Genomic DNA, 22,348 nt, shown 5'->3' with positions numbered 1-22,348 from the left:
TGTTTCAATTTGTCTGTCCCTCCACATGCATTGCACACACTGGACGAGATTCTCCGGCCTCCCAGCTGCATGTTTCTCGCCGGTGGATGGCAGTGGGATTCTCTGGTCCAGCCACTGTCAATGGGACTTCCCATTGAACGCATCCCACGCCGCTGGGAAACTCGAGGGCAAGGGTGCGCTGCTGGCGGGACCAGAGAATCCTGCTGGTGTGAACAGCCGGAGAATTCTGACCATGGTCCATAAAACATTCAGGTCTTTTTATGGTGCACACACAAGTTGTTTTTATCTATTCATCTGTCTGCTGGCTGTTGAGGTGACGTTGTCTCTCTGGGGAATGTTGTTGCCGTGGCGAGTGTTGTTGCTGTGGTAATTGCTGCTGATGAACGTTGCATTTGTTGAGGAACGGTTGACCTCTGGGACTGATGGTTGTTCAGTTCCTTCCTCAGTTGGTGAAATCAGATCTGCCTCATTAGCTGTCTGCTGTGAAGGATCAGCTTCTTCAGTTGCATGTGGATATGAGGTTGCAACGATAGATTTGGTTATCCACTTTCACTGTGTACTATCAAGGTGACAACTTCTCTACAAAGGTCTCAAGTTGCCAAATGGGCTGACTTCTGTTGAATGTGTTGAACGTTTGAATTCTGACCAGCTCCACCTCTCAGCTCTGGCAGCGATTTGATGGTTTTGTCAAAGTGAAATTTGGCTTTTTGTCATTTCACTTTGATCTTGTTACTATTTCTGACTTTGGTAGATTTTTTGTAGAGTAGCCTGGGTGCAGCATGACATTAGTCACATGGACTACTTACCATGCCTTCAGTGGGTGTGTTTCTCCACTCGAGGATTGCCTTGTCCACATGTGCTGAATCTATTCATTTTTTTGATGATCCCTTTGGCAATTTTCATAGAACATAGAACATAGAAAGCCACAGCACAAACAGGCCCTTCGGCCCACAAGTTGCGCCGATCACATCCCCACCTCTAGGCCTATCTATAGCCCTCAATCCCATTAAATCCCATGTACTCATCCAGAAGTCTCTTAAAAGACCCCAACGAGTTTGCCTCCACCACCACCGACGTCAGCCGATTCCACTCACCCACCACCCTCTGAGTGAAAAACTTACCCCTGACATCTCCTCTGTACCTACCCCCCAGCACCTTAAACCTGTGTCCTCTCGTAGCAACCATTTCAGCCCTTGGAAATAGCCTCTGAGAGTCTACCCTATCCAGACCTCTCAACATCTTGTAAACCTCTATCAGGTCACCTCTCATCCTTCGTCTCTCCAGGGAGAAGAGACCAAGCTCCCTCAACCTATCCTCATAAGGCATGCCCCCCAATCCAGGCAACATCCTTGTAAATCTCCTCTGCACTCTTTCAATGGCTTCAACATCTTTCCTGTAATGAGGTGACCAGAACTGCGCGCAGTACTCCAAGTGGGGTCTAACCAGGGTCCTATAAAGCTGCAGCATTATCTCCCGACTCCTAAACTCAATCCCTCGATTAATGAAGGCCAGTACGCCGTACGCCTTCTTGACCGCATCCTCCACCTGCGAGGCCGATTTAAGAGTCCTATGGACCCGGACCCCAAGGTCCTTCTGATCCTCTACACTGCTAAGAATGGTACCCTTCATATTATACTGCTGCTTCATCCCATTGGATCTGCCAAAATGGATCACCACACACTTATCCGGGTTGAAGTCCATCTGCCACTTCTCCGCCCAGTCTTGCATTCTATCTATGTCTCGCTGCAACTTCTGACATCCCTCCAAACTATCCACAACACCACCTACCTTGGTGTCGTCAGCAAACTTACCAACCCATCCCTCCACTTCCTCATCCAGGTCATTTATGAAAATGACAAACAGCAAGGGTCCCAGAACAGATCCCTGGGGCACTCCACTGGTCACTGACCTCCATGCAGAGAAAGACCCCTCCACAGCCACTCTCTGCCTTCTGCAGGCAAGCCAGTTCTGGATCCACAAGGCAACAGCCCCTTGGATCCCATGCCCTCTCACTTTCTCAAGAAGTCTTGCATGGGGGACCTTATCGAACGCCTTGCTGAAGTCCATATAGACCACATCCACCGCTCTTCCTTCGTCAATGTGTTTGGTCACATTTTCAAAGAACTCAACCAGGCTCGTAAGGCACGACCTGCCCTTGACAAAGCCGTGCTGACTACTTTTGATCATACTAAACTTCTCTAGATGATCATAAATCCTGTCTCTCAGGATCCTCTCCATCAACTTACCAACCACTGAGGTTAGACTCACCGGTCGGTAATTTCCCGGGCTGTCCCTGTTCTCTTTCTTGAATATAGGGACCACATCTGCAATCCTCCAATCCTCCGGAACCTCTCCCGTCTCCATCGACGATGCAAAGATCATCGCCAAAGGCTCCGCAATCTCCTCCCTCGCCTCCCACAGTAACCTGGGGTACATCCCGGGCTGTCCCTGTCTCGGCTTTTCTATTTGATTAGGGATAGTACGGGGATGATGTGTGGTGCTGGATTTCCCAATCATTTATGAAGTGTCTGAATTGAGGGCAATTCACACTGTCGCTCATCACAATGTCAAGATGCCGTAACGACTAGAGTGTACTTTCTACCATCTCAGTGGTTGTCGTTGACTTCAGCTTGTCTGACTCCCGGTAGTCAGTCAACGGTGACAAGATTATCAGTTCCAGTGAGAGCGAAGAGGTCTACATCCATGGTCTGTCTGGGATGTAATGAGTGGCTCTGTAGCTTGCTTGGCTTGATATTCATCACAAGCACTGCACTGGCTGATGTGGTCCTTATTCTATCATTGTTCGTGTTTGACCAGTAAAACACCTCTCTTGCCTTCCTCAGACTAGACTCATTGATGTTTGTATGGATCCACTTCAGCATCTCTTTTCTCATTTCTTTAGGAATAATGATCCTAGTCCCTTTGTACAAGATGCTATCTTGTGCGATCACTTCATCTCTATCTGTCCAATACTCTGTTATAGCAATAGGCGTGTCCTTGATGGTTTCAGGCCATCCTTTCATCAGAACTCCCCGTAGCATTTAAAGAGTTACATCTTGTATAGTTTGCTTGATCTGAGCAAGACCGTTACCTGTCAGAATCTTGGTGTCATGCAAAACACCTCGCTTCTCTGGAATGTGAAGGGTTACCAGTCCAAGTTTTTAACTTTCTTTAGCTGAGATGAGGGGCTTTTGTTTAGTGGCCACTATTTAGAACCGAAGATCATTTTTTTCCTATTGTATTGGACTCTCAGCTTAGTTTGTCCTCTTAGGTTGACCGAGCTGCCATATAGGGTCTCGACTTTACCTTCAGCTTCTTCATTTTCGTATCATCACCTTGAGCAATTTGACACAGGTCTGTGAAGCTCATGATGTTCCATGTAGCACCAGTATCTATCTGACACTTCGCATTAACTTGATGCTCTCTTTCTGCAGTCATCATTCCAATTGTCACAACCACTTTTTTTTTACCCTGTTCTAGGGTTTAGAGTGATTGATCAGAAACATCCTCCGACATCTCCCCAGCAACATCTTTATAGGCTTGCTTTTCTTCTTTCCAATAAAACACTTGAATCGAAGTGGTTCAACTTGCTGCAATTAGAGCATTGCTTTCCCCATGCTGGATATGCTTTCTCTTGTGAGCTTCCCCACTGGATTTACATCCAGTACCCAGCCTTGAGCTTTCTGCTGGTCTTTCTTTAAATTGTCCTTCATTTTAGTCATTGACTCATGTTTGGAAGTCTTGGATGCCATTTGTGTAAAAGCTCATTAGTCTTCCATCAATAGTATTGATTCGCCATCCCAGAACTTCTACACATGTCATAGCTTTCTTGAAAGGAAGGCTCTCTTCCCTCAGCAGACATGTTCTCACAACAGGATCTCTTGTTCCCAATACGGTCCTATCTTTTTTTTTTGATCATTCATGTGACATGGGCATTGCTGGCTGGCCAGCATTTATTGTCCATCCCTAGTTGCCCTTGAACTGAATGGCTTGCTGGGCCATTTCAGAAGGCAGTTGAAAGTTAACCACATTTCTGTGGCTCTGGAGTCACATGTAGGCACAGCAGGTAAGAACGGCAGACTTCCTTCCCTAAAGGACATTAGTGAACCGGATAGGTTTTTCCAACAATCGACAATGGTTTCATGGTCATCAGTGGATTCTTAATTGCAGATATTTTTATTGAATTCGAATTCCACCATCTGCCATGGCGGGATTCGAACCCAGGTCCCCAGAACATTAGCTGCGTTTCTGGATTAATAGTCTAGTGATAGTACCACTAAGCCATCACCACCCCCCCCTGTGATGAGATCATCCTTTAGTTGCCCAGACTCACAAGATGCAGCTAAATGTCTCAGTGCATTCACAGACTGATCTCCCTCTCCTCCAGCTTTTTGTCTTGAGAGTGAGGTTCTCTGCTCTCAGCAGACATGTTCTCAGAGCAGGATCTCTTGATCCCAAGGCAGTTCTATCTGTGATGAGATCATCCTTCAGTCGCCCAAACTCTAGATGTCTCAGTGCATTCATAGACTGATAGCCTTCCCCTCCTGAATTCCAGTGTTAAGCACATAGCATTTAGAAATAACGTTAGCAGTGTTCAAAGTGGGTCTTCCAGAATTTCATACATATCTTGCATTTCTGTTCCTCAATGAGGCCCAGTGTGCAATGCATCTTGTAGCATTTCTTCCCCATCATTGATAACAGATACGTTCATTTATTCAGCTTACTTGTTCAACTTTATGGCAATCTCACATTACTCCCAATGAGACTGAAAGAATTGACAAATCCACCTCAAATCTCTCATCATGTCCACAGGAGCAGGTATTGGAATATTCAAAGCCATAATGACTCACCCAGCTGTCAACGTCCCGTACAAAGTTGCAGCCTGAAGTTTTAACAACTCCCTTGCCGTGTTTCATATCTACTGGCTCTGTCAAAATTCACTCAATCTCAGTTGTTTCTTAATTAGAACAAGGCACCAAAATGAACATAATAATGTTTGTAATAAATTCTGAGGAAGATTTTGTTCTATGTGGTGTGTAAAATGGCTACTGCCCTAAAACCTTTATTTACATATAATCACATCAAAGATCACATGAGTGTTGCAAGCCACGGGGTAAAAGGAGTAACAATAGATCCCTAAGCACAAAGCACTGATAGCGCAGCCCCAGACAGTTACAGTTGTTTCACTCGATCTCAATTTTCAATAATATGATCCACCTACTTTATGGAATACGTGCAGGGCTTTATTTGTATGCAGTGTTTAATTTTTTTGCCTGTCTTGGGTAGCATCTAAACTTGGTAGATTTTAATGTGTGTGTGGGCTTAATAACATGTTATTTCAGAATTCTGTAATTACACAACTGTTTTTCTTTGGGGAGCAGACACTGACGATCTGTGTTTAGGACTGGGGGTTACCAGGATTTCCTCAAAATTTTCATGGGCTGACTGTGTGCACAGCGGCACGGTGGCACAGAAGTTAGCCCTGCTGCCTCAAAGTGCTAGGGACCTGGGTTCAATTCCCAGGGTGTCTGTCTGTGTGAAGTTTGCACGTTCTCCCCATGTCTGCGTGGGTTTCCTCCAGGTGCTCCGGTTTCCTCCCACACTCCAAAGATGTATTGGTTAAGTGGATTGGCCAAGCTAAATTGCCCTTTATTGTCAGGTGGACTAGCTAGGGTAAATATGTGGGGTTAAGGGGATAGGGCCTGTGTGGGAATGTTGTTGGAGCTGGCTCGATGGGCCTAATAGCCTCCTTATGTACTGTAGGGATTCTATGATTCTAAATCACTGCTGGAAAGCAATTGTATGATGGATTATTAGTGCAATAAAAAGTCTCACAACACCAGGTTAAAGTCCAACAGGTTTATTTGGCAGCACAAGCTTTCGGCATCTCGCTCCTTCATCAGGTGAGTGAGGATTTGTGTTCACAAACAGGGCATATACAGACACAAACTCAATTTACAAGATAATGGTTGGAATGCGAATCTTTACAGGTAATCAAGTCTTAAAGGTACAGACAATGTGAGTGGAGAGAGGATTAAGCACAGGTTAAAGAGATGTGTATTGTCTCCAGCCACGACAGTTAGTGAGATTTTGCAAGCCCAGGCAAGTCGTGGAGGTTACAGATAGTGTGACATGAACCCAAGGTCCCGCTTGAGGCCGTCCTCATGTGTGCGGAACTTGGTTATCAGTTTCTGCTCAGCGACTCTGCGCTGTCGTGTGTCATGAAGGCTGCCTTGGAGAATGCTTACCCAAAGATCAGAGGCTGAATCCCCGTGACTGCTGAAGTGTTCCCCGACTAGAAGGGAACACTCCTGCCTGGTGATTGTCGAGCGGTGTTCATTCATCCGTTGTCGTAGTGTCTGCATGGTCTCCCCAATGTACCATGCCTTGGGACATCCTTTCCTGCAGCGTATCAGGTAAACACAGTAAGAGTTTTAACAACATCAGGTTAAAGTCCAACAGGTTTATTTGGTAGCAAATGCCATTAGCTTTCGGAGCCATGCTCCTTCGTCAGATGGAGTGGATCCACTCCATCTGACGAAGGAGCAGGGCTCCGAAAGCTAATGGCATTTGCTACCAAATAAACCTGTTGGACTTTAACCTGGTGTTGTTAAAACTCTTAATGTGTTTACCCCAGTCCAACGCCGGCATCTTCACATCATGCGTATCAAGTAGACAATGCTGGCCGAGTCGCAAGAGTTTGTACTGTGTACCTGGTGGATGGTGTTCTCACATGAGATAATGGTATCCGTGTCGATGATCAGGCACGTCTTGTAGAGGTTGCTGTGGCAGGGTTGTGTGGTGTCGTGGTCACTGTTCTCCTGAAGGCTGGATAGTTTGCTGCAAACAATGGTCTGTTTGAGGTGGTGCAGTTGTTTGAAGGCAAGAAGTGGGGGTGTGGGGATGGCCTTGGCGAGATGTTTGTCTTCATCGATGACACGTTGAAGGCTCCGGAGAAGGTGTCGTAGCTTCTCCGCTCTGGGGATCTGATTACCTGTAAAGACTCGCATTCCAACCATTATCTTGTAAATTGAGTTTGTGTCTGTATATGCCCTGTTTGTGAACACAAGTCCTCACTCACCTGATGAAGGAGCAAGACTCCGAAAGCTTGTGCTGCCAAATAAACCTGTTGGACTTTAACCTGGTGTTGTGAGACTTCTTACTGTGCTTACCCCAGTCCAACGCCGGCATCTCCACATCATTGCTGGTGCAAGCCAGTATTGTCCCAGAGTATTGCAGTGCATTCAGCCACTTCTATATTCTGTGTTCCTGTAATTGAGTGTATGTAACATAAATTATATGGAGGTGCTTGGTTATGTTGGATTTGGTAAATGTATGAAAATAAATGTGGAGACTGAATGCAATCTGAATGCAAAAGATCACTTAAATTATACTGGATCAGAGTTGGCAACTTTGCCATTTTCCAGCTTCCTAAATGGTACTGCTGCCTGTAAATTACTGTTGGTTCTCTTGCTCCCAATATTCCTGCTTTGACACGTGACTGGAATGGTCCTCCACCACCTTTTGACACGTTCCAGTTGTTGCCAGTTACCCAAAAAATGAACTGCCAACAGAGATTGTAAATTTATACAGTTCTATACACCACCGAAATCCTGCAGTAAGGTAAAATCAGCTCCAGAAGAAAAGATAATCCCAGAAATGATTCAAAGTCCATAAAATATAACGCATTGCAGAACTGTAATGCATTCAGCTTCCTTGTTTGCTCCTGATTATTTTTACCTTGTGTAAGCAGTAGATGTAAAATATTCACCAAAGAAAATAAAGCTGTAACGTAGATGCCACATGAACAATTACCTGTCCTAAATCACTTTGAGAGTGGCAATGGGTCTCCTACTTCAGCTGTTGTGGAAGCTGAGGCTGTGGTTCTCCTGCAGGGTGTTAGAACAAAGAACAAAGAAAATTATAGCACAGGAACAGGTCCTTCGGCCCTCCAAACCTGCACCAACCATGCAGCCCAACTTAACTAAACTCCCACCTTTCCGGGGACCATATCCCTCTATTCCTATCCTATTCATATATTTGTCAAGACGCCCCTTAAAAGTCACTACCGTATCCGCTTCCACTACCTCCCCTGGCAACGGGTTCCAGGCACCCACTACTCTCTGTGTAAAAAATCTGCCTCGTACATCTCCTTTAAACCTTGCCCCTCGTATCTTAAACCTGTGCCCCCTAGCAATTGATTCCTCCACCCTGAGAAAAAGCTTAGGTTGGGAGTTCCCAGGATTTTGACCCAGAAACACTGAGGCACAGTGATATATGTACAATGTGTGTGACTTGGAGCAGTAGTTTAAGAGCCTGGTATTCCCATGACATTGCACTCTTGTGGTAGAGTTGCAGTAGATGTGAATGTATTTAAGTTTGTTCCACCAGCATGGAGTGGAGAGCGGTAAGAAGGGTGAGGTGGACTTAGTCCATGAATAACTGATTATGAAGGTAGATCTGCAGAGAGAGCTGATGTTGGTCCCCAGTGCTGATTTGGAAGGAAATTTCCCTTTGCTGAAGTAGGCCACTGCTCTTATTGACAAACTATTTACAATCACAGACCCAACATAGAGATTAACCCATCTAAAAAAATCAAAATCTGATTTGTTTTAATTTACATGAGTGAATAGGAACCGAAACACAAAATTCAGTCTCTAAATCCATTTAAAGTCCCTTCCCCAACTCTCCCTAAATGCAAAATTGACCGCAACCTTTTAATCAGAAACTGACACCCACTTCTCAATTACTGTGGATGCTGGAATCGGAAACCAGAAGAGAAAATGCTGGAAAATCTCAGCAGGTCAGGCAGCATCTGTAAGGAGAGAAAAGAGCTGACGTTTTGAGTCCAGATGACCCTTTGTCAAAACTTTGTTCAAGCATTTTCTCTTTTTGACCCACTTCTCAATGGTTGGGGAACTAATCTGTGTGTCTTCTTTTGTGACTGAGCTCCAGTTGCAAAATACTAGATTGGACTGGGTTGTGGATGTTGTCTGCTGGAGGATCTGGTGTTCCGTATTCAAGCAGCCCAAGCTGTTGATCTGGTTTGGCTGCATTCCAATCTTTCAAAATCTTAGATGTCTGTGATTGCAGGATATCTCATCTTCATAGAATCATAGAAACCCTACAGTGCAGAAGGAGGCCATTCGGCCCATCGAGTCTGCACCGACCACAATCCCACCCAGGCCCTACCCCCACATATTTTACCCGCTAATCCCTCTAACCTACACATCCCAGGACTCTAAGGGGCAATTTTTTAACCTGGCCAATCAACCTAACCCGCACATCTTTGGACTGTGGGAGGAAACCGGAGCACCCGGAGGAAACCCACGCAGACACGAGGAGAATGTGCAAACTCCACACAGACAGTGACCCAAGCCGGGAATCGAACCCGGGACCCTGGAGCTGTGAAGCAGCAGTGCTAACCACTGTGCTACCGTGCCGCCCACTTAGGTAATAGTTCTCCCAGTGTCAAGTGTTTTGAATGTTATTTGTATTGTATGTGATTTACCAATTGTGAGATGTCTGGAAGAAGACTTTTGACTTGGATTTAAAAAATGCCAAGTTGAGAAATGAGAATAGAGTGTTAATATACATAATCATGGAGGTAGTTACACAGTAAGTGTAGATGCTGAACGGTTTGCTGAATATCTCAGTGTACTAATCCAGTAACAACAGCAAATGTAATGCAGAAGGGACGAGCAAAGTTAAAAGAGGAGCTATCATGTGGGGGAAATGTGAGATTATACATTTTGGCAATAAGAATAGAAATGTAGAAGTACTGATTTGCAATAACTGATGAGCAGGAACTAACAATAATGAAGATTTATTGATATTATTGAGCAGTTTTTGCGTGCTGTGCGCCGGTCCATGCTCAGGGTAGAACTCCTGCGCTCCCAATACGTGACTCCTTTTGTACGCACGTCATCCCAGTGTCCACAAGACCACGCAGTCTGCAAAGAAGTGCGAGATTATACACTTTAGCAATAAGAATAGAAAAGTGGAATTTTCTTTAAAAGGCATGAAACTTATAAACGAAGGTGGATGCACTCATGCAAGGACACAAAGTTGGCTTGCAGATACAGAAAGCGATTAGGAAGGCAAAAGGCATGTTGACCTTTATTTCAAGGGGATTGGAGTGCAAGAATAAAAAAGCCAAAGGTGGTGAGGCCACACTGGGAATGCTGTGTGCAGTTATGGTCTTCATATCTGTGTTGGTGACAGTGCAGCAAAGGTTCACGAGATTGCACCTTGCGATGAGGGGTTTACCCTTTGATGAGAGGCTGAGTAAATTGGGTCTATATTCTCTGGTGTTTGGAAAACGAGAGGTGATCTCATTGAAACATACAAGATTCTAAAGGGGCTTGTGAAGATAGACACTGAGAGATTGTTTCTAGATTCCCCATCCCGGGGAAACAAAGGGCACGTTTTCCAGGTAAGGGGCCCATCATTTAGGACTGCAATGAGGAGAAATCTCTTCACTAAAAGGGGTGTAAATATTTGGAATTCTCTGTCCTGGAGGGTTGTAAATCATTTGACATTCAAGGCTGAGATAGACAGATTCTTGGTCTCTCTGGTTGGAGGAGGAAGGTGGGAAAGAATACAGTTAATGCAGAAGAGCAATCATGATTGCATTGAATGGCGGAGCAGGCTGGAGGTGCTATCTGGTCTCTTGCTCATAGTAAGTTATTTTTGGCTGTGCTTCAAAGGAAACCATGATAACTTGGGTGGTTTGCAGTAAAACATAAAGTCAAAAGAAACATGACACACTCGTCTAGTAAGAGGTTGAGTATGTGTAAGCAGAAAGCATCCTTTTAATCAGCTCAATCTGGACTGAGATTATTCAAATAAGCTGGAGTCTGAATTTGTAATTGTGAGAAAGGATGTTTTTTGACCCATGCATTAGTGATGCTAAGATGTCTGGAAATGGGAATGGTAACTTATCTAGAGATCTTAGCTGACTGCAGCCATAACATTATTGATGTAATGCATTCATCTTTGTGTGTGCATATATATAGCTGTCATATGTAATGTGACTATTTCTTGCCTTCCCTATTTATTGCCTTCAGAGCGAGTGGATTTGAGTATAGGAATACGAATGTTTTACAGTAATTTTAGGGCATTGGTGAGGCCACACCTGGAGCATTTGTGCTGAGGAAGGATGTTCTTGCTATAATGGGAGTGCAGCAAAGGTGTACCAGGCTGATTCTTGGGATGGCAGGACTGTTACATGAGGAGAGACTATATTCATTGGAGTTTATAAGAGTGAGAGGGGATCTCATAAAAACTTATAAAATTCTAACAGAATTAGACGGGGTAGACTCAGGAAGAATGTTTCCTCTGGTGGGGGAGGTCAGTAAGAAGTTTAACAACACCAGGTTAAAGTCCAACAGGTTTATTTGGTAGCAAAAGCCACACAAGGTCAGAACCAGGGGTCATAGTTTGAGATAAGGGGTAAGCCTTTTAGGACTGAGGTGAGGAGAAATTTATTCACCCAAAGGGTGGTGAATCTGTGGAATTCACTACCACAGAAAGAAATTGAGGCCAAAATCTTATGTGATTTCAAGAAGGAATTAGATATAGTTCTTGGTGCTAAAGGGATATGGAGGGAAGTGGGGTGGGGGGGGGTGGAATCAGGATATTGACTTTGATGATCAGCCGTGATCATAATGAATGGCGGAGCAGGCTTGAAGGGTTGAATGGCCTAATCCTGCTTTTAGTTTCTATATATGTTTCTACCAGCCTTCAGGTTTCACACATGCAAATTTCTGTGTTGCATTTTAGTTTGACTTTCAGATTGAGTTAAAAATTTACATTACAGCTGGGAACAAGATCTTGGCTAATATAATGTCCTTGGTCTCAGAGATCCTTGGAAACATATGTAGAAATGATAATATTATGTCCAACCAGTCTGTGACTGTGTTTACTCACCATACAAACAACTAGCTCCAATTTCATTTATCCAGCCTGTTCCTATATCCTTACATAATCTTTTCCTTCATCCACTTCTTCAAGCCAAGATTGAACACTGACATTTGCCTCAACCTCCTGAAAAATAATTTTGCAGCCTCACAATGCGGTGTGAAAAGTTTGCTGTTACCCTCTGTTATAAATATATTACATTTAACTGTGTATCTGCGCTCTCATTCCAGATCCCTCACTTGCTGAAAACAATCTGCTTTTTTCCACTCTCGTCTTTTCGTAACTTTTAACTTCTATCATATGGTCTGTTGCAATACCCAGAACGCAACCCTGGCAGAGCAATTATGTGAGTTTTCCTATTTCACTGAAACCAAAACAGAAAATTTCAAACCACATCTTCAACGGCTGAGCAGCCAAAAGTAGTTATAAAGAGACTGCAACCTGGTTATTGAGGAGCGATGTTCAGACTGACTAACTGCACCACCCAGTCCCTCAAGTTCTCTGTCTGAAATGGATTCAGAGTTTAAACAGGAGTTCAAATAACTGCTTTCCCCAGAGTCCCACCGGAGATCAGAGCTGTATTCTCTGTCTGATCCAGAGTTCCATCCATTTCCCTCAGGACCTTTGATCTGCTGTTCCTCCCAGGAATTGCACAAGTAACTGTTCAGTTACCTTGCCTGCCGCAGCTGTATTTCAAATGCAGCAGACTTGACAACGCCCAAAGAAAAATATGACACTTTCCATTACATATTGTCTCTTAAAATTCTTCAGTTAAAGTTACAATCGTGTGTGATATACCAAAGATGTGGGTAAAAGTTCAACTTGAACACATGTTTGTCTGATGTCAGTGAGAGTTCAATATTCTTACAAAAACGTGTTTCCTATAACGTAATGAATTCATGTGTATACAGTGATGTGGAGATGCCGGCGTTGGACTGGGGCAAACACAGCAAGAAGTCTCACAACACCAGGTTAAAGTCCAATAGGTTTATTTGGTAGCAAAAGCCACTAGCTTTCGGAGTGCTGCCCCTTCATCAGGTAAGTGGGAATTCTGTTCACAAACAGGGCATATAAAGACACAAACTCAATTTACAAAATAATGGTTGGAATGCGAGTCTTTACAGGTAATCAAGTCTTAAAGGTACAGACAATGTGAGTGGAGAGAGCGTTAAGCACAGGCTAAAGAGATGTGTATTGTCTCCAGCCAGGACAATTCGTAAGATTTTGCAAGCCCCGGCAAGTTGTGAGGGTTACAGATAGTGTGACATGAACCCAAGATCCCGGTTGAGGCCGTCCTCATGTGTGCGGAATTTGACTATCAGTCTCTGCTCAGCGACTCTGCGTTGTCGTGTGTCATGAAGGCCGCCTTGGAGAACGCTTACCCAAAGATCAGAGGCCAAATGCCCATGACCACTGAAGTGTTCCCCAACAGGAAGAGAACACTCTTGCCTGGTGATTGTCGAGCAGCGTTCATTCATCCGTTGTCGTAGCGTCTGCATGATCTCCCCAATGTACCATGCCTCGAGACATCCTTTCCTGCAGCGTAACAGGTAGACAACGTTGGCCGAGTTGCAAGTGTATGTACCGTATACCTGGTGGATGGTGTTCTCATGTGAGATGATGGCATCCGTGTCGATGATCCGGCGCGTCTTGCAGAGGTTGCTGTGGCAGGGTTGTGTGGTGTCATGGTCACTGTTCTCCTGAAGGCTGGGTAGTTTGCTGCGGACACTGGTGTGTTTGAGGTTGTGCGGTTGTTTGAAGGCAAGAAGTTGGGGTGTGGGGATGGCCTTGGTGAGATGTTCGTCTTCATCAATGACATGTTGAAGAGATATCGTAGTTTCTCCGCTCCGGGGAAGTACTGGACGACAAAGGGTACTCTGTCCGCCGTGTCCCGTGTTTGTCTTCTGAGGAGGTCAGTGCGGTTTTTCGCTGTGGCGCATCGGAACTGTCGGTTGATGAGTCGAGCGCCATATCCTGTTCTTATGAGGGCATCTTTCAGCGTATGGAGATGTCTGTTGCGATCCTCCTCATCTGAGCAGATCCTGTGTATACGGAGGGCTTGTCTGTAGGGGATGGCTTCTTTAACGTGTTTAGGGTGGAAGCTGGAGAAGTGGAGCATAGGGGGCGTTCGAAAGGGCGGGTGGCCTTTATGAGGTGTGCTCTGTCTTGCTGATAGAAGTGCGGCTTGCGCTCTGCACAGACCTGGCAGTGTCTGGTTATAGACCTGACTTCCTCAATGGAGTAGGGCAGGTTACGGGCTTTAATGAAGTGGAAAAACCCGGTGACCCCCGGGTGGCAGAGGTCATAGTGGAGAGTCTGCAATTGGTCTATTTGTGCGCTGGCACATATTCCCCGGGACATTGAGGTCTGGGGGCTCATTGAGCTTCCCGGGCCGGTATAAGATGTCGTAATTGTAGGTGGAAAGCTCGATTCTCCACCTCAATATTTTATCATTTTTGACCTTGCCCCGCTGCGTGTTATTAAACATGAATGCAACTAACCGTTGGTCCGTGAGTAGGGTGAATCGTTTACCAGCTAAGTAGTGGCGCCAGCGCTGTACAGCTTCCACTATGGCTTGGGCCTCCTTTTTGACAGAGGAGTGTCGAATTTCAGGGCCTTGGAGGGTTCGAGAGAAGAAGGTCACGGGTCTGCCCGCCTGGTTAAGGGTGGTGGCTAGGGCGAAGTCAGACACATCGCTCTCCACCTGGAACGGGATGGATTCGCCTACAGCATGCATCGTGGCCTTCGCGATGTCTGCTTTGATGCGGTCGAAGGCCAGGCGGGCCTCTGCCGACAGGGGAAAAGAGGTTGATTTGATGAGCGGACGGGCTTTATCCGCATAATTGGGGACCCACTGGACGTAATACGAGAAGAAGCCTAGGCATCTCCTCAGTGCTTTGAGGCTGGTGGGAAGGGGAAGTTCCGGTCGGGATCGGGACCGATGACCCTGTTTTCCACAACACAACCAAGGATGGCGAGGCGGCGTGTGCAGAATACGCACTTCTCCTTTATTATAGGTCAGATTTAGGAGTGTGGCGGCGTGGAGGAATTTGTGGAGGTTGTCGTGGTCCTGCTGATCATGGCTGCAGATGGTGACGCTATCCAGATACGGGAAGGTTGCCCGCAGTCCGATCTGGTCTACCATTCGGTCCATCTCGCGCTGGAAAACCGAGACCCCGTTGGTGACGCCGAAGGGGACCCTAAGGAAGTGATAGAGGCGGCCATCCGCCTCGAAGGCAGTATATTTCTTAGAAGAATCCCTACAGCACAGAAAGAGGCCATTCGGCCCATCGAGTCTGCACCGACCACAATCCCACCCAGGCCCTACCCCCATATCCCTACATATTTACCCACTAACCCCTCTAACCTACGCATCCCAGGACACTAAGGGCAATTTTAGCATGGCCAATCAACCTAACCCGCACATCTTTGGACTGTGGGAGGAAACCGGAGCACCCGGAGGAAACCCACGCAGACACGAGGAGAATGTGCAAACTCCACACAGACAGTGACCCAAGCCGGGAATCGAACCCAGGTCCCTGGAGCTGTGAAGCAGCAGTGCTAACCACTGTGCTACCGTGCCGCCCTTGCATATTGGCGGTCTTCCGGGCGGATAGGGAGCTGGTGGTATGCAGATTTTAAGTCAATGGTGGAGAACACCCGATATTGCGCAATCTGATTAACCATGTCAGATATGCGGGGAAGGGGGTACGCGTCCAGCTGCGTGTAGCGGTTAATGGTCTGATTGTAGTCAATGACCATGCGATGTTTCTCCCCAGTCTTAACAACTACTACTTGGGCTCTCCAGGGGCTGGTACTGGTCTCGATGATCCCCTCCCCTAGGAGCCGTTGTACTTCGGAACTGATAAAAACTCTGTCTCCAGCACTGTACCGTCTGCTCTTGGTGGCGATGGGCTTGCAGTCGGGGGTGAGATTTTCAAACAGTGGGGGAGGGGCGACTTTAAGGGTCGAGAGGCTGCAGGTGGTGCGCGGTCGGCAATCTAAGAACTGCTGATTGCAAACAGAGAGCGGGGGAAAAGGCCCATTATACTCCATGGTAACACTCTTAAGGTGACACAGAAAATCTAGCCCCAGGAGTACGGCAGCGCAGAGTTGTGGCAGCACGAGGAGCCTGAAGTTTTTGTACACTGTGCCCCGTACCGTCAGGGTCGCCACGCAGTACCCAAGGACGTCCACCGAGTGGGACTTTGAAGCCATGGAGATCGTTTGCTTCACTGGCAGTACTGAAAGGGCGTAGCGACACACTGCGTTAGGGTGAATAAAGTTCTCCGTACTCCCACAGTCAAATAAACAGTTTGTAGTGCGACCGTTTACCTCGATGTCCATCATGGACCTGGCGAGTTGGTGAGGCCTGGATTGGTCCAGCGTAACCAAAGCCACCGTTGGATTTTGCGACGCGGCTGACAGCATCCAAGATGGCGGCCCACACAGCTCACACGCGGCCGAAGGTGTTCAAGATGGCGGCCCGCACGGCTGACACGCGGCTGAAGGCATCCAAGATGGCGGCCCCTGCGGGTCGCACGCGGCACTACTGGGTTTGGAGGTTGATTTCGCCCTGCATACCTTCGCGTAATGGCCCTTCTTCCCACACCCGGAGCAGATCGCATCCTTCGCTGGGCAGCATTGTCGGGGGTGCTTCCCCAGGCCGCAGAAGTAGCACTTCGGGCCTCCAGAGACTGCCGCAGCGGTCGGGTCATTGCTGGGACGTGGCGTGGCATAAGCCTGTGGCCCTCCCGAGTACAGAGGTGGCGGCAACTGCGGCATCCACGATGCGCCCCCGTGGTCGGGGTGTAGGCCTCGAGATTACGAAAGGCCACCTCTAATGGGTCGGCAAGCGCTTCAGTCTTTTGTAGATCCAACCCACCCTGTTCCAGCAGTCGTTGTCGGATATAGTTTGACCTGATACCCGTGACATAGGCATCTCTGATTAAGTCCTCAGTGTTTTGGGCGGCTGTTACGGCCTTGCAGTTGCAGGCCCTGCCAAGTGCTCGCAATGCACGCAGGAATTGGTCGCCCGATTCTCCTGGCTGTTGTCTGCGAGTAGCCAGAAGATGTCTGGCGTAGATTACATTAGACTGTTTGTTGTACTGGCCTTTTAAAAGTTCGATTGCATCCTTGTAAGTTTCAGCGTCTCTAATCATCAAGAATACTTGATCGCTTACCCGGTGTCGGTCCGGACGACGTAGGCGGAGGCGGTGAGGAAAGTTTCGAAACATCGCAGCCAGTGATCGAAGCTGTTAGAGGCTCCTACGGCTTCAGGATCCAATTCTAATCTATCGGGTTTTAGTATCTGCTCCATCCCAAAACTTTTTGCGAATAAAATTGATGCACTATCAATCAAGCAAAGACTAGTTTGTATGCAAGAACAAATAGACTTTTATTCGCAAAAGACTTGGAGCACACCCATGCCGATGAACTGGTCCAGAGACTGAGGCAGGGGGGTGGGGAGCAGCCACCTTTATACCTGGACCGGGGGGGGAGGAGTCTCAGGCAGGGCCGGCAGGGGCATGCCCAGGCATGTCACACACACACACACAGGCAATAAGCTTAACAGTGGTTTACCACACAGTGATTTACTCAAAACTCTGATACAATTCAGCATTTCACGCTACCAACCAACACGAAATCACAACACATCAAAATACACGCAAAAATTACAACAGATGAACCTGAAGACATCAATGTACTTAGTCCATTTCAACCTCTTACAATGATGCTACTACTGTTGGTACATGTCCACTTAAGTTATATAATCACTTCATACCATAGAATCCCTACAGTACAAAAGGAGGCCATTCGGCCCATCGAGTCTGCACCAATTCCAAAAGGGCATCCCACCCAGGCCCACCTTCCCACTCTATCCCAGTAATCCAGTGCATTTATCTTGGCTAATCCCCCTCACCTACACATCTTTGGACACTAAGGGGCAATTTAGCATGGCCAACCCATCCAACCTGTACATCTTTGCACCATGGGAGGAACCTGGAGCACCCGGAGGCAACCCTAAACACAATGACCAGAAAAAGATATTATCAGACCATCAAGACGTAAAGGGGGCGTTCTCCCAAAAAGATTCTAAGTGCCGAATTCGAGTGAAAACTGGAATAACTCCCACTCATTTTGTTAGCATGATTTTCAGAATGAATCTCCCACACTTTGAACACTACAGAGTGCCCTAGTGGGATTCACTGTGAAAATCAGTGGGCCCACTGGAGAGGCCGGCAGCGCATGTGCCGATCTGCCAGAGCAGAGATCGGCGCGTGCACAGTGGCCTCACACTGCAGGCCTCCTGACCACTGGCCAGCCCCACAATCCCGCATCGCTGCCCCTCCGACCCCCCTTACCCCCCGATCGCTGGCCTCCTGGACCTCTCCGGGCAAGCCCCGATGTCTTCCCCACCCGGCCAGGGGGCAACCCCCTTACCCCTGACTTCCTGGGAGGGGCCTCACTGGCCTCTGTTCCCTCCAGTGGGGTCAGCTGCCTGCTCCCCTTTAGTGGGGAGCTGTTGTAAGCCCTGATGGAGGGAAGCACTCCTGGGGGGGGAGAGGGGGGGAGGTGGTAGAAGGTCGCAGGCCTGGACACTTCAGTCCCGGGCCCACTAACGAATTGGAAGTAGGGATTTCAATATATAAATCAGCTCCATACTGGAAATCAGCGTGGAGCTGATTACTCCAAAAATCTTGGAGCCAGAGACGTGCGGAGGCCGTGGCGCCCAGCGGGGAGCCCGCTACGCGGCCTTCGCTGATGTCTTGTGGCCTGTTGCTAGACCAGCACAACGGGCTGCCTGGAGAATCTCCCCCAATATGTGTCTAAATGTTTACTGTATTCAATGCACCAGCGTCCTCAATAAATAATTTGTTAGTTAAGTGGTTTTCACTATCATTTCTCGTGACCTAAGTCTTGAGTGGAAAGTAAGTATGTGTCATTGACTCTGACCAGAACACAATCTTCTCCAAACCCTCAAGAAATGAATAAATGACATTCACACATTCCATCAATTTTTCATTGTTGCCTTTGGCCTGCTTCACAAAGCATCCCTGTTCAGCAAAGTCGAAAGCTGTTTTAACTCATCATGTTCTGGTCCCACAAACAGCCCAAGACATTGAAGTTCACAGCTAGTATGAGCCCACCTTCCCACTCCATTGACATGGGCAGCACAGTGGTACAGTGGTTAGCACTGCTGCCTCACAGCACCAGGGACCTGGATTAAATTCCAGCCTCGGGTGACTGAGTGTGTAGTTTGCACATTCTCCGTGTCTGCGTGAGTTTCCTTCAGCTGCTCCGGTTTCCTCCCACAGTCCAAAGATGTGCGGGTTAGGTGGATTGGCCATGCTAAATTGACCCGAGTGTCAGGGGATTAGCAGGGTAAATGTGTAGGATTACGGGAGTAGAGCCTGGGTGGGATTGTGGTTGGTGCAGACTCGATAGGCCCAATTGGCCTCCTTCTGCACTGTAGGGATTCTATGACCACTATTTTTAATCTAGTTAGTTATAAGGCATATACTTTCTGTGTGTACTATGGGAAGTGCATGCATATAGTTACACATGGACAATGTACCTACTGTAATTACAGACATTCACATGTTCCTTCACCTAGTGTAGCACAGAAGAAATGCGGCACGGTGGCACAGGGGTTAGCACTGCTGCCTCACAGCGCCAGGGACCCAAGTTCGATTCCCAACTTATGTCACTGTCTGTGCGAAGTCTGCACATTCTTCCTGTGTCTGCATGGGTTTCCCCTGGGTGCTCTGGTTTCCTCCCACAGTCCGAATGACATGCTGGTTAGGTGCATTGGGCATGCTAAACTCTCCCTCAGTGTACCCAAACAGGTGCCGGAGTGTGGCGACTAGGGGATTTCCACAGTAATTTCATTGCAGTGTTAATGTAAGCCTACTTGTGACACGAATAAATAAAATTTTAAGAAGTGTTTGTTTTTAAATGGGTAATGTGGATATAGTATGTGCGTGTTTTTGTCTAAACTTCTTTTATTGTATTCAATTCAGGACTATTATCAAATTGTTCATAATTTCACATTTTAGAGATTTTCAATCTTTTTACACAGATACACCAGCGACATCTCTTGATACTTTTAATTAAACAGGTTGTACAGGAAAGGAATTATTCTCAAGACCTTTTTTCTTTGTACTGCAGACCTCCATGCGCCCATAATCGAACGCTTCTCCAAGGAGCACGTATCTGATTACAGGACATTCCTGCTGGGAAGTAGGGAGAACACGTTGTATGTGGGAGCCAGAGGCAACGTGTTTGCTCTTAGCCTCACCACAGTCACCCAAGAAGTTAAGGCAGTGGTGAGTAAGCTGTAGATCTTGATCATCTTGTATCTGTTGGAATGGAAGGGATTCCACACTTGTCGAAATTTCAGTCAATTGTGGGGTCAGTAAATTAGCTTGACTGATGTATTTGTAATTTTCACTTGAATCCATCAATTTGTTCTCCAGCTAAGCCTTGGGAGAGATTTAAGAGACATATCACTTGGCCGGTAATCCTGAGATCCAGGCCAATGGTTTGAGGGCACGGAGTTCCAAGCCAGCCATGGCAGCTGATGGAATTTGAATTTGATTGATAAATCTGGAATATAAAGCTAGCCTCAATAATGGAGACCATGAAGTTATCATTGATTGCTGTAAAAAAATCTATTAGTTCACTAATACCCTTTAGGGAAGTAAATCTGCCACCCTTATCTGACTTGGCCCAGATGTGACTTCAGACCCACAGTAATCTGAAATCACCTCGCAAGCCACTCATTCAAAGGCAGTTAGGGATGGGCAACAAATGCTGGCCTTGCCAGCGATGCAACATCCCATGAAAGAACAAAGAAAGCCCCCGGCTTCTACCAATTAGTCCTTTATTGAGCACTAAAGACTGTGTGGGAAAAATCTCACCAGATCCATTTTTTCACTTATTTGCCAGTGGTTACTCACTGGCATGTCACCATGAAGTCCCAAGGAAGGATTGGTCATTTTGTATGGTGGAGTTGGGGGTTAACTTTCATCAGCGGTTAAATGTGAAAACAGAAGCTGCAAGGTAATAATCTCTGGATCATTCGCTGAACCGAGAGTACATTTGAGCAGGCTAAGTAAGATTAGGGAGATGAATGCATGATTCAAAGACTGGGGAAAGTGGAAGCTGTGCTGTTGGGACGGTCTTCACCTGAACCGTACTGGGAGCAGTGTTCTGGTGAGTTGTGTAGCCGGGGAAGTGGAGAGGGCTTAAGGAATCAGGGGAGCGGGAATGTGGTAAATGAAAGGGAAACAATGAGGTAATAGAAGGGCGTAGCAGAGTGTGGCAGGAATGGATAGAATGTTCAGACTGAAGAGCGTATCCGCAGATAAGGCCAGAGATTGTACTTTGTGGCGTTGCAGGAACTAATGGGACTGCCAGCCAGTTGGATTGGCTAACAGCTCCAGTGGGTGGAACTTCCACCCCACTGAGGGATGGAAGTCCCACTTGGCCCTTATTAATCTGCCTCATTATGCTTTATTGTCCTCCATATTTGAATGCGTCCAGCATTTGTGTCAAAATGGATGAGTTGTTTGCACAGATAAAAATAAATATGTATGATCTGGCAGTCATTACAACAACATGGCTGCAGGGTGACCAAGGCTGGGACCTTAATATTAAAGGGCATTTGACATTTTGAAGAGACAGGAAGCTAGGAATAGCTGGTGGGGTGGTTCTATTAATCAACTACATTGGTACAGTAGTGAGAGATTACCTTAGCTTGAACGCACATGATATCGAATTAGTTAGGGTAAAGATAAGAAACAGGAAAGATAAGAGGTCTAGACCTCCTAATGGCAGTTACACTTTAGGACAAGAATAAATAAATGGGGCATGCAAGAGAGATATTGTAATAATGTGTGACTTTAATCTACATATAGAATGGGAGAATCAGATTGGCAAATGTAGCCAGGAAAATGAGTTCATAGTGTGTAATCAGGACAATTTCTTAGAGCAGTGCGTTCTAGAGCCAACCAGGGAGCAGGCGTTAGATCTGGTGATATGCAATGTAAGAAGTCTCACAACACCAGGTTAAAGTCCAACAGGTTTATTTGGTAGCAAATACCGTAAGCTTTCGGAGCGCTGCTCCTTCGTCAGATGGAGTGGAAATGTGCTCTCAAACAGTGCACAGACACAGAAATCAAGTTACAGAATACTTATTAGAATGCGAATCCCTACAGCCAGCCAGGTCTTAAAGGTACAGATAATGTGGGTGGAAGGAGCATTCAACAAAGGTTAAAGAGATGTGTATTGTCTCCAGACAGAACAGCTAGTGAGATTCTGCAAGTCCAGGGGGCAAGCTATGGGGGTTAGTGATAATGTGACATAAATCCAACATCCCGGCTTAGGGGCCGTCCTCATGTATGCAGAACTTGGCTATCAG

General features: G+C 46.6%; 1 protein-coding gene across 1 annotated transcript in view; it reads left to right on the top strand.

Moving 5' to 3' along the window:
* LOC144505212 (semaphorin-4B-like) overlaps positions 1-22,348 on the top strand; it is a 132,843-nt gene that overhangs the window by 7,994 nt on the left and 102,501 nt on the right. Inside the window, exon 2 of the mRNA XM_078231196.1 lies at positions 20,095-20,252. Within this exon, the coding sequence (XP_078087322.1) occupies positions 20,095-20,252 (158 nt within the window). The remainder of the gene's footprint in view (positions 1-20,094; positions 20,253-22,348) is intronic.

The sequence above is a fragment of the Mustelus asterias genome, chromosome 16 (genome assembly GCF_964213995.1).
Source record: "Mustelus asterias chromosome 16, sMusAst1.hap1.1, whole genome shotgun sequence".
Lineage (NCBI taxonomy): Eukaryota > Metazoa > Chordata > Chondrichthyes > Carcharhiniformes > Triakidae > Mustelus > Mustelus asterias.
This window is presented reverse-complemented; position numbering and strand designations above follow the sequence as displayed.